We start from the raw sequence: 13494 nt of genomic DNA on the forward strand, positions 1-13494 counted from the left end.
TGCAAATCTTGGGTTTTGATTTTTTTCTCGGTACAATGTTTACCGATCGAATTAACTTATTTTATATTTTGATAGATCAGACATTCTGAAAACTCAGTGATACCAAATATGTGTATTTTTAATGTGGCAAAAGGGGAGATAATTTTTGTGGGAGTTTAAATTTGCACATTGTGTCAGAATGGCTGCACCCAGTAATCTAAGTGATAGCTAGTCGGATTCAGAGTCTCCGTGCCTACATTTATGCTGCTCTCGGATGAGGTAGCAGAAAAAACCTGACAGATTCCCTTTAAATCCCGCTGTCAGAGAGTAACTGGTTAACAGCAGTGGGCAGATCTTCGATCCACCCGTTGCAGTTAGAGGCAAATGTCGGCTGATTAAGCACATCATGGCTTGTTAAAGGCGGCGTTACACGCTACGATTTATCTGATGATATGTCGTCGGGGTCATTGATTCCGTGAAGCACATCCGGCATCGTTAGCGACATCGTTGCGTGTGACACCTACGAGTGACTCCGAATGATCGCAAATAGGTTGAAAATCATTGATCGTTGACACATTGTTTACTTTCAAAATATTGTTCATCGTTTGGAACGCAGCAGACATATTAGTACGTTTGACACCCTGCAAACGACGAACAACATCCACACGACCGCCTTGGTCAAACAATATATCGCTGAACAATTTTGCGTCGCTAGTGAGATTGTAATGTGTGACCGCTATTAAACGACCTATGAGCGATCTCGGCAAATCGTAACTACGATCTGGGCGTGTCACATTGCTAATGAGATCGTCAGATAAATCGTAGCGTGTAAAGCGGCCTTAAGGGTTTAAATATACAAGTAGCCTTTACATATTTGGCCTAAGGGGGTGGAACAGGGACACAGAGGGGGCAAATGCATGATGAGCTATAGCGTACCTTACACCAGAAACCTTACTCCAATCCCTGACTGAAGAAAGATTTGTGTAGAGACACACGGAGTGCAGGCCACTCTTCAGATGCTCCTGATTCTTTAAGAGGCATGTGATATATTAATGATTAATATATTTCAGTTCTTGTATTTTTTTTCTTGACTACAGTTCTATAATCTACTAGTATAAAAAAAAAGTGTAATCGTTCGGATACAAGTGTGTGTGTGCTATTCAAGAGTGAATTGTTAAGCTTGGGATATAATGTCCATATAGCTTACCTGAGACATCTTGCAGCTGTACTGTTGACCGTACCCCAGACATCTTTCAATGTCTGCAACTGCATCTGAATTACCATCTGGCCATCCAAGTTGCTGCTCTTAAGAGCCTGTTCACCTTTACCAATTGCCAGGTTCAGCTTGACCTCTCCTTCGCCTTTCACTAGGAGCATTTCCTAAGAAAAATAGACATTTTAAAAGTTGTACTAAATAAATTCCCATTTCTGTCATAATATAAGATAATCCACATAAATCTGTACCTGAACTTGCTGTAGACGGTTTTCAAGTGTGCTCTTACTGCCCACTGTACTCTCGGCAATAGACAATTTGTCCTGCATATCTTTCAACCACGACCAAGTAGTCTGCAAAGCTTCTTCAAAAATCTGATGTTCTTGAAGAGCCACCTGGCAAATGCGGAGTTTCTCCTTTAGAATTTTAACAAGGTTCTGGTAATTTGTATTCAGCTGAGATGACAGGCGAACCTCCTGTCCATCTCCACGTCCATCTTCATGTAATGCTTGAGCTCGCTGGCAAAGTTTCTCAAAAGAATCTCTAAAACATGAATTTGATGAAAGTCAAATTAATTTTATTTAACAAAATTGGTCTTTACATCAATATTTTTTTTTCCAGAAGAAAACTATAATTTTTGGTGTCCAAATTCCATATTGACTTACCGCGCTGCCAGTAGCTCCTCCAGGAACATCTCCACCTTATGCATCTCACTTTTCTTCTCAGGGATATGTTGTTTGCTCTCCCCGAGAGTTTCTGTCCTTATTCGCTCCTCAAGCTCATGTATCCACATACTTAATTTTTTGTGTTGGTCCTCAAAACTGAAAATATAAATTGATATATACTTTATTACATCACAAACATCTTTTTTAATTTCACAGAAAAATAAAGTCTACTACACTTACATGTCCAGATTTTATAAAGTAAAAAGTCTACACAGTGAGCCTGTCACGCTGTTAAAAGGGCTAGTAAGACATAGTACAGTGTATTCCCCACTAGGTGGCAGCAGAGTAGTGAAGGAGAGTCAAAGTTACACTATAACAGGAAGGCAGCTGAAGTACAGCAGAGTAACTCCAGCAGGCAGCTAACAGGTGAACCACCAGGGGAAAATAGAGTAGTCAAACAGTCAGGGTCTAGCCGGGAAGTCAAGTCACGAGCGGGGGAGGGTACAGGTCAGGCCACGACAACAAGGAGTCAGATAAACCAGGAAATCTTACCAGAGCAAGTCACAAGCTGCAGAGCAAAACTATAACCAGCACAGGAATGCAGGTTCAGAGACCATATATAGTGTCTCCTGAAACCAGAATGAGACTGATGGGAGTTAACTCCTGACATGACCAGGCTGGGTCTGTGAAACTCTAGGGTGGAGAATACCAGTCCTGGATCATGACAGAGTCCATTCTTTTACTCACCCTGCAATGTCTTCATCTATTTTCCATGCCACTCCAGTTGGTTTTTGGCAGTTTGTGACCTATCAGCTGCTCCAGTGTTTCATGGAGCAAGAGGGAGGTCAAAACTCAATACAAGTCTATGAGAGCCTCATTCTGATCTCAATCTGCTTCTCATAGACTTGCATTTAGAGCTTGTGACGTAACTTCTCACTGAATATAATACAGGGGACAGGGGACCACTCCAGGGCTAAAAAAAAAAGAACACTGAGGCGATGCTGTAACTCCTTCACCACCGCATCTCTTTCCACCTTCCTGCCAAGGCTAAATTTTCCAATTCTGACTAGTGTCACTTTATATATCAACATGAAAAGAGGTCAATTTATATTGAAGGACACTCCCAAAATCAAATGTATTTCAAATGTGAGAAAATATACATCTATTTCCTCAAAAAGGAGGACTCTTGTCCATGGTAAAATTTAATTTTTATTGAATAAACAAAAACAATCAAGATCAAATGCACCACACAATAAAATGGAGATATGCACAGAAAATTATCAATACAAAGGGGAAGCAGCATAATTCATATTGCACGTAATACTGTCCATAAATGAACATATAAAGTGACTGGTGCTAGAGCTCACCTGAAGCTACGGACACAGGAGGCAAAAAACAGTAGCCTTACTATGTATACAAGGTGTCTTAGTGCCTATACATTGCACATATCCCTTGCGTGAAAAGGCTATTGCCATATGTGACCGCAATTTCAAAATGAAACTGTGAGCCCGTCACTACTAATACCATATAAATGGCACGTGTTAACACCCAGCACGTAAGGAATCCATGCCGACGGCATAAACAACAGCTAATCCAAGAAGCTATCACAGCTCCACTGTATGTGCCGTCAGAATCGACCCCTCCTAGTTAAACACAGTATATCAACAATTTTAGCAAAGTTGCGATAATGACTATGAAATACGAATTACCTGGGTGGAAAGGTGTACTCGTGCTGCCGTCCTATTCCCCGACGTACGTTTCGCTAACCCGGCTTCTACAGGGGGCGTGATATTGTTGATATACTGTGTTTAACTAGGAGGGGTCGATTCTGACGGCACATACAGTGGAGCTGTGATAGCTGTTGTTTATGCCGTTGGCATGGATTCCTTACGTGCTGGGTGTTAACACGTGCCATTTATATGGTATTAGTAGTGACGGGCTCACAGTTTCATTTTGAAATTGCGGTCACATATGGCAATAGCCTTTTCACGCAAGAGATATGTGCAATGTATAGGCGCTAAGACACCTTGTATACATAGTATGGCTACTGTTTTTTGCCTCCTGTGTCCGTAGCTTCAGGTGAGCTCTAGCACCAGTCACTTTATATGTTCATTTATGGACAGTATTACGTGCAATATGAATTATGCTGCTTGCCCTTTGTATTGATAATTTTCTGTGCATATCTCCATTTTATTGTGTAGTGCATTTGATCTTGATTGTTTTTGTTTATTTAATAAAAATTAAATTTTACCATGGACAAGAGTCCTCCTTTTTGAGGAAATAGATGTATATTTTCTCACATTTGAAATAGTGTCACTTTATGTAGTAATAACTTTAGAACGCTTCAATATTTCACAGTGATTCTAAGGCTGACACATTGTACTTCATGTTAGTGACAAATTATGGTCTATATGATTTGCATTTATGACATTAACAAAAATTTGACAAAGTATGTGAAAATTTACCAATTTTTGAAGTTTTATGCCCTTAAACCAGATCATTAATAAATAATAGTTGCACCATGTCTACTTTACATAAGCACCATTTTTGAAACATAGTTTTTTTGCTGTTATGTTAGAAGGGTTAAAAGTTTATCTGTAATTTCTCTGTTTTCAAACAAAATTTACAAAACCAATTTTTATAGGGACCACATTATATTTGAAGTGACTTTGAGAGGCGTATGTGACAGAAAATACCAAAAAGTAACACCATTCTAAAAACTGCACCTCTCAAAGTGCTCAAATCCACATCAAAGAAGTTTATTAATTCTTTAGGTACTTCACAGGAACTAAAGCAATGTAGAAGCAAAAAATAAAAATATTACTTTTTCCCACAAAAATACTGTTTTAGCCCCAAATTTTTCATTTTTACAAGGCTAACAAGATAAAAATGGATCAAACAATTGTTTGTGCAATTTCTCCTGAGTATGCCAATACCCTATACGTGGTGAATAACTACTGTTTGGGAGCCTGGCAAGGCTCAAAAAAAAAGGAGCGTTATTTGAATTTTGGAGAGCAAATTTGCCTGGAATAGATTAGCAGTCACCATGTCGCATTTGCTGAGCCCCTGATATGCCTAAATAATGGAGACCCCCACAAGTCACCCTAGATCCCTCAAGGAATTTAACTAGATTTGTGGAGAGCACCTTCAACTCACAGGTGCTTCACAGAATTTCGTACTCTTGAGTCGTGAAAATAAAAAAATACATTTTTAACCACAAAAATGTTGCCTTAACCCCCAAATTTTCATTTTTACAAGGGTAACAAGATCAATCAATTTGTTGTGCAATTACTTCTGAGTGCAGGATACTCCATATGTGGAAAACTACTGTTTTGGCACACGGCATGGGCTTGCAATGGAAGGAGTGCTCTTTGAATTTTGGGGCACCATTTTGGTTGAATTGGTTGCGGATGACATTTGAAGATTCCCTGACATGCCAAAACAGCAGAATCCCCCCACAAGTGAACCCATTCTGTAAACTACATCTCTCATAGAATTAATCTAGGCGTGCAGTGAGTAACTTTAACCCTCAGGTGATTCATTAAATTGTATGACATTGGGCTGTGAAAATAATTACTATTTTTTCCACTTAAATTTTACTTTGGCCCCAAAGTTTTAATTTTCAAAAAGGGTAATAGGAGAAAATGGACCATATAATTTGTTACACAATTTTTCCAGAGTTTATCAATACCCCATCTGTGCTCAAAAACTACTTTAAAAGGCAAAAGTAAAAGCTCAGAAGGGAAGGCACGCCATATTGGAGTTCAGATTTAATTGGCATGACATGACATGGCATGCCGTGACATGCCAGAAAAGCAGACCTCCCATAAGTGACCCCATTTTACAAACCACACCCCTCAATTAATAAATCGAGGGGTGCAATGAGCATATTGATACCACAGATGTGTCAATGCATTTTATACTATTGGGCGGTGGGGAAAGAATGATTACATTTTTTTCACTAAAATGCACAACTCCAGCCGGCTATTATTAGGGACTGATAATGGCTATGTATTTGGACTGGCATATACCACTTGTAGGTAAGGCTCAGCTCCTAAGCCCACTTCATTCACCACAATCCGCTCAAGGCAGCATTGCCAAGACATTTTAAGACTGCAATCTCAGGAGGAGAGTGTTACGGTTGCTGCGAGCACTGGAGACTATGTCCAGATTTCTTGCTACTGCACATGTGCGAGCGCTGGAGACTAAGTCCAGATTTCTTGCTACTGCACATGTGCGAGCGCTGGAGACTAAGTCCAGATTTCTTGCTACTGCACATGTGCGAGCGCCGGAGACTAAGTCCTATCTTGGAGCCATTGCACATGTGCGGGTGACATCATCGCTGACACGAGGTCACATGTCTCTGACACCTTCTATGCCGATTGGTCGCTGGTCATGTGCTTGTGATGCCTTGCTCGGTGATAGGCCAGCATGACATCACTCCTGTTGTTCTGGCAGCGGATTGGCTCTGGTGTCCTCCATCTTGGATGAGGCACAGAGTCTATATAAGACCCTGACACATGCCGCATGGCGCTCAGTCCTCTTGGTTCATGCATAAGAGTAGACGCTCTGTGCGCGTTCCTCTAGGCATTCCTCTGTCTATGCTAAGCTAGCGCTACCGGCAGGGTAGCGTTCTTATACCTTACAGCTTCGGCTGCTGTCCGTATCCTTACCTCTTAGGGGAGCGGACATAGGCAGATGCCTGAGGCACATGGTCTGGCTGGGCCTTGGGGTTCGACTCGTAGGTGGACGTTGCCGCTAGGGTAACGTTCCTTATACTGCGTCTGGCAGTTGTTCGTATCCTCGCACACTAGGGGAGCGAATAGAGGTAGGAGCTTTATGCGGCTTACGCTGCTGTTCGTCTCTTTTGCACCACTAGAAGAGCGGACCTAGGCAGGTGCCATATCTAGTGGTTCGTGTCCTTGCACACTAGGGGAGCGAACGCAGGTAGGAGCTTTGTGCGGCTTACGCTGCTGTTCGTCTCTTTTGCACCACTAGAAGAGCGGACCTAGGTAGGTGCCATTTCTCACACATTGCCTTTGTCTCTGTGATTATTAACAGAGATCATTCCACACACCCTCCAAGTAAGGGAGGAATTGCTTTACTTACTTATTATATCCTTCTGTGAGTTAACAGAGGTATTGCACTCTGCCATAGTCTGCAGCAGAGTCTTTGCACGGTGGACCCTGACTGTCTGATACTCCTTTAAGTTATTATCAGACAGCCCCCAATAACAGAGAGAGCCCACTGAGGCGAGATGCTCATCATACCTCGAGGCAGAATTCTGAAGCCTATGAGTGACATATTACACTGTTTCTCTATGTAGTACCACACTATGCAGATGTAAACTGACACTATTTTCATTAATTCCCCATTTTCCCAATTTTAACACTTTCAAAAAAATTCTAAGATGTATATTCAAGTACAAATGTATCTCATGATACATTGTACAATGTGAATGCTCACCTTCCAAGCTCACAGACGTAGTCTTCTAGAGTCTGCTTGTCCTTAAGACACTGTTTCTTGAATCTCTGGAATTCTTTCTCAGCATTAGATATTCTCTCCTGAATACTGAGCACAGCTGGCTTTGGCAAACAAAAATAAAGCCTCTCTCCTTCTTCAGTAGCGGCATCTAACTTGTGCTGTCCTTCACCAATGGAGTCCAGAATTTCCTAGGTTAAACAAATAGGACAAGATTTTATGTTATTACAAATTATAAACACTGAAACCATTCTGTATTTTTATTTCGATCACATTTCCTTGTGTTACCTGTAGCTGTTGCATCTTGCCTTCCAAAGTTTTGCTGTCACCCGACCAGTCCGAAGAGCCTTTAATTCCTCTTTTTATTTCTCCAAGCCACTCATCAAATTCATTTATGGTCTCTGAAGTAAGAATATGCACAAATTATGTACAAGCAAAAACATATACAAGTGTTGAATTATACTCTTGTGTTTTTGTGTTGTATTGATGAATACCATGACATCTCTGGATTGAGTGATTCAATCAATTCTGATCCCAAATCCTCTCTTTTTAAGCACATATAGTCATGGCCAAAAGTTTTGAGAATGACACCAAAATGATATTTTCACATGATCTGTTGCCCTCTGTTTTTTAATTGTGTTTGTCTGATGTTTACACCACATACGGAAATATAATTGCAATCATATTATGATTACCAAAAGGTTATATTGACAGTTAGAATGAGTTAATGCAGCAAGTCAATATTTGCAGTGTTGACCCTCTTCTTCAGGACCTCTGCAATTCTCCCTGGCATGCTCTCAATCAACTTCTGGACCAAATCCTGACTGATAGCTGTCCATTCTTGCATAAGCAATGCTTGCATTTTGCCAGAATTTGTTGGTTTTTGTTTGTCCACCCGTCTCTTGATGATTGCCCACAAGTTCTCAATGGGATTAAGATCTGGGGAGTTTCCAGGCCATGGACCCAAAATCTCTATGTTTTGTTCCATGAGCCATTTAGTGATCACCTTTGCTTTATGGCAAGGTGCTCCATCATGCTGGAAAAGGCATTGTTGGGTGCCAAACTGCTCTTGGACAGTTGGGAGAAGTTGCTCTTGGAGGACATTCTGGTACCATTCTTTATTCATGGCTGTATTTTTAGGCAAGACTGTGAGTGAGCCGATTCCCTTGGCTGAGAAGCAACCCCACACATGAATCGTTTCAGGATGCTTAACAGTTGGCATGAGACAAGACTGGTGGTAGCGCTCACCTCTTCTTCTCCTAATAAGCTGTTTTCCAGATGTCCCAAACAATCGAAAAGGGGATTCATCTGAGAAAATGACTTTACCCCAGTCCTCAGCAGTCCACTCCCTGTAACTTTTGCAGAATATCAGTCGGTCCCTGATGGTTTTTCTGGAGAGAAGTGGCTTCTTTGCTTCCCTCCTTGAAACCAGGCCTTGCTCAAAGAGTCTCCACCTCACAGTGAATGCAGAAGCACTCACACCAGCCTGCTGCCATTGCTGAGCTAGCCCAGCACTGCTGGTTGTCCGATCACGCAGCTGAAACAGTTTTAAGATACGGTCCTGGCGTTTGCTCTCTCCTTGAAGTTCTTGATGATGCGATAGATTGTTGACTGAGGTGCAATCTTTGTAGCTGCGATACTCTTCCCTGTTAGGCCATTTTTGTGCAGAGCAATGATGGCTGCACGTGTTTCTTTAGAGATAACCATGGTTAACTGAAGAGAAACAATGATACCAAGCACCAGCCTCCTTTTAAAGTGTCCAGTGGTGTCATTCTTACTTAATCATGACTGATTGATCGCCAGCCCTGTCCTCATCAACACCCACACCTGTGTTAATGGAACAATCACTAAAACAATGTTAGCTGCTCCTTTTAAGGCAGGAATGCAATGATGTTGAAATGTGTTTTGGGGGTTAAAGTTCATTTTCTTAGCCAATATTGACTTTGCAAGTAATTGCTGTTAAGCTGATCACTCTTTATGACATTCTGGAGTATATGCAAATTGCCATTAGAAAAACTTAAGCAGTAGACTTTGTAAAAATTAATATTTGTAGCATTCTAAAAACTTTTGGCCATGACTGTACACACCCAGATCATGCGGCTTTCTGTAAGCATTTCAAATTTTATGCTCTGACTTCTTCACTGATAGAAATTTAGATGTGACATATTCTCAGGTGGACGGAATATGTGTTTGGGGCTTTTTCTTACCTGTCTTTGGGGCAGTCCTAACTTTTTTATTATTATTTTTGTGTGTCAAGCTGTAGTATTGGCCCAGTTCCATATTGACCATCACTAAATTTATATACACATTTGGATATGGGAAAATTGATTCTGAGTTCACTAGCACCATTTATTATAAACTACTGTAGAGTTGGAAAATTATTTGAAGGACCTGGTCCATAGCCAGACAAAACCACGTGGAACTGCCTCCTACCTCCTGACATCTATAGCTCTTCTCTTATTTATCATGGTGTCGCACCAGACCAGCTCAAAAGAAGAGCCGCAAGTGGGATCAGGTAAGAGGCAGCTCCCGTCCAGCGGCTAAAATCTCTTTAACTTCTTGAAGAAGTGTCCAAGTTTAAAAAACAGCAATTTTTTTTCCATTTTCATCGAAAATGCTGAATACCTTTTTTTTAAGTCAACAAAAACATATAAAGGCCGATTTTGGGTGATTTTTTTAATTATACTAATATGACGTAAAATAGTATATTAAATATATTTAGTTATCTACCGGGATGAGGAGGGAATAATACTGTAACGTGGCTTGTATTTTTTTTTATTAGTTTTTAGAGTATTAGTATTTTGAGTTTGACCTGTGATTCTGATAAGTAACAGACAAGTCTTAATTTTTTGTGAACCACTTGGTCTTCTAAAAAATAGATTGTTACATAGTGTATTATTGATACACAGTTAATGTTACAGTGCAGGTCATTACAGTTGCACAGCAATCCCAAATATATATTTACTGCTCAAAAAAGTAAAGGGAACACTAAAATCCATTCTGTTGTTTAAGTGTTCAATTTATTTTTTGAGCAGTATTTTTAAGGTTTCTCTTTGCCATAAAAATGATATAACAGATCAATTATTAACTTGGGATTTTTTTCTGTAAATTCTGTACCTATATATATAACCCTATGATCTGACTGCAATACTTCAGCACTGCAAAATATTATACAGTATATAGAGTATATATTTATTACCCTGACATATTAGGCAAGGCCTAATAGGCTCATGTACATGGCAGAGATAGGGTCATGTCTTACGTCGTTGGCTGCCATTGCAAGATTGGGAACCCATGATTGTTATGTATCAGTGTTGATAGGCTTACAATAGACGCTCCCTCCCTGTTTAAAACCATATATATACTGTGGTCATTTCTCAACATCTATATATATAAGTGCCTTATTCTGTCTGTCTATCTTGCTCCAAAATGACGTCATTTCAGTGACAACCGTCGCCACAGTGCGCGCGCTAAAAAGCCTGCGACCAACTGCTCAGCTAAGTGAACAGCATGAACTACGGGATGACAGGACGACGCCAGACACCTTTCCCCGCACCCACACGGAGCCCCGACTCCCAGGTGACTGCTGCACTCCCAGGAGCCCACACTGGCAACCCAGCCGAGACATACCCTTGCGTTGCTGGGACCATGCCGGGAGCCGGCGTACGCTGGTAACCATGGTACACATCGGGTAACTAAGCAAAGCGTTTTGCATAGTTACCCGATTGTGTACCCTGGTTACCAGTGTAACTCGGCTCCACCCCCCCGCACTCCGCCCTCCGCATGTATATACTGAACACACACACACACAAACACGAACAGTCATTTGTCCCCAGCCATGCAGTCCCCAACACTGACGTGCTCAGCGCCATGGCCCTGTTCGGCTCCACCCCCCCCGCACTCCGCCCTCCACATATATACACTGAACACACACCCCGGCACTACTGCACCCATCATCCCCACACACACGCAGGCAGTACCGCTCCCATCATCCCCGCACACATGCAGGCACTACCGCTCCCATCATCATCACTGCACACACCCCGGCACTACCACTCCCATCATCCCCGCACACACGCAGGCACTACCCTCCCATCATTCCCGCACACACGCAGGCACTACCGCTCCCATCATCATTACTGCACACACCCCGGCACTACTGCACCCATCATCCCTGCACACACGCAGGCACTACCGCTCCCATCATCATCCCCACACACACCCTGGCACTACAGCTCCCATCATCATCCCCGCACACACCCTTGCACTACTGCACCCATCATCATCCCCGCACACACCCCAGCACTAAAGCACTCATCATCATCACCGCACACACAAGCACTACCACACCCATCATCATCACCACACACACACCGGCACTATCTGAGTGAAGTCTCCGTTGACAGCGCAGCTCACTTCAGTTGCTGCGTGGAGCTGACACAGAGCGGTCGTGTTCTGCTGAGCATGCGCAGTAGAACGTGACAGGATCCGTCAGCGGATTCCGCCGCTTAGTGCATTGCGGCGGAATCCGACCCCATAGACAATCATTAGACACCTTGGCGGAGTCTAACGGAATCCGTCAAGATGCGATATTTTAACGACCCAAAAACGCTACATGCAGGGTTCCCTCCGCCCGACGCTGCATCAAATTAACAACGCAGCGTCGTCCAGTGGATGCAACGCAGACACTTGCGTTACAGTGCATCGTCAATACAAGTCTATGGAGAATAGCGCAGTGCGTTAACGGACTGCGCTATTCTCCATAGCGGCGGATTGTGCTGAACGCAAGTGTGAAAGCGCCCGAACACACACACACACACACACACACACACCTGGATAGCTACCTGTCTCCAGCCATGCAGTCCTCGGCACTGACGTTCTCAGCGCTATAGCCCCGCTCGGCTCCACCCACCCCGCACTCCGTCCCCTGCACACATTACCCCGCAGGATGGGGGCACATGTCAGGTTGGTGGCTGCACCATAATGGGGGCACATACCAGCATTGGGCCACATCACAGCATCAGCATATTTTTACTTAACTTTACACTGTTCATGGCCTTCTTTCATTACAAGCCATGGGCATAATTAAACATTAGACATCTATTAAATCTGTTCCTTCTGTTTTTTGTCATTTTAAAACCAATAAACAATTATAAGAATACTAAATTAAACCTAACCCATCCAGTCCATTCATTACCTTATTATTCAATCTGCTAACCTACATACACATTCTAGACTACCCGATACGTTAGTATCTAGTAGCATATAAAAGGTTAAATGACTGGTAGCAGAGTAATCTTTGAGTGTGGCCATTACGAAGTATAGCTGCTACCGAAAGAACTCCTTTGCCTCTGCCATCCCAGAGATGTAATAGTACATAGTGATTTGGGAATTACCTGTTTGTGAATCTGAATATTATCTCCAAGTACCTGCTTACTATTACCGCATGTTGCCGAAAGGGTTTATAAATACCAAAAATTAGTCCCATTAGAAGACTTTTATTTGTAAAAATAATATAGGTAGGAATATAAAAAGAACATTGTCTTGAGCCAGTGAACCTTCTAACACACTGGTGTTGTTACTGTCTTTAATGTTTACGGAGCTGACACAGTCACAATGAGAGATAATAAAGCCTTGTGAAGACAACTCCTGTCCCTCAGGCCATAAGCCCAATTAAAGTCTAAAGACATCTAAGAGTAGAGATCTGAGTGCCCGTATGTAAGAGAGAGCTGAGCCTGACCCATCACAGAGGGGCTTTGTAGCCAGACTTTGTACTTGCTTTTAGAAAAGGGGTTGTCATTAGACCAACCATTTAATCTTCTGCAGAAGCCCAGAAGTTCTGTCTAGCACAGTTTTCAAGTCCTCAAGAGCCACCAACAGGTCATATTTTCAGGATTTCCTTAGTATTGCACAGGTATTAGAATTATCACCAGTGCTCACTTGTGCAATAATAAGTAAATCCTGAAAACATGCACTGGTGGTGGGCCTTAAAGACTGAAGTTGGGGAACACTAATCTAGCGGGAGCATCTGCTGCACAGATGACCAGTAAAGCTGCAGCAACATGGGACCTAAAAAGACTACTATTAGCAATCTGGTCCTGCTAGCATACACAAAAAACTAAGAACATTTCTAAAGTTACAAAACATAGAAAAAAT

General features: G+C 42.2%; 1 protein-coding gene across 12 annotated transcripts in view; it reads right to left on the bottom strand.

The window, feature by feature from the left end:
• SYNE1 (spectrin repeat containing nuclear envelope protein 1) overlaps positions 1 to 13494 on the bottom strand; it is a 672549-nt gene that overhangs the window by 298347 nt on the left and 360708 nt on the right. For all 12 annotated transcript variants that reach the window (XM_075339554.1, XM_075339558.1, XM_075339562.1 and 9 more), the window contains 5 exons: positions 7627 to 7739; positions 7324 to 7529; positions 1858 to 2013; positions 1444 to 1735; positions 1187 to 1359 (listed from right to left, as the gene is read on the bottom strand). In XM_075339554.1, the coding sequence (XP_075195669.1) occupies positions 1187 to 1359; positions 1444 to 1735; positions 1858 to 2013; positions 7324 to 7529; positions 7627 to 7739 (940 nt within the window). The remainder of the gene's footprint in view (positions 1 to 1186; positions 1360 to 1443; positions 1736 to 1857; positions 2014 to 7323; positions 7530 to 7626; positions 7740 to 13494) is intronic.

Source organism: Anomaloglossus baeobatrachus, chromosome 3 (assembly GCF_048569485.1).
Source record: "Anomaloglossus baeobatrachus isolate aAnoBae1 chromosome 3, aAnoBae1.hap1, whole genome shotgun sequence".
NCBI lineage: Eukaryota > Metazoa > Chordata > Amphibia > Anura > Aromobatidae > Anomaloglossus > Anomaloglossus baeobatrachus.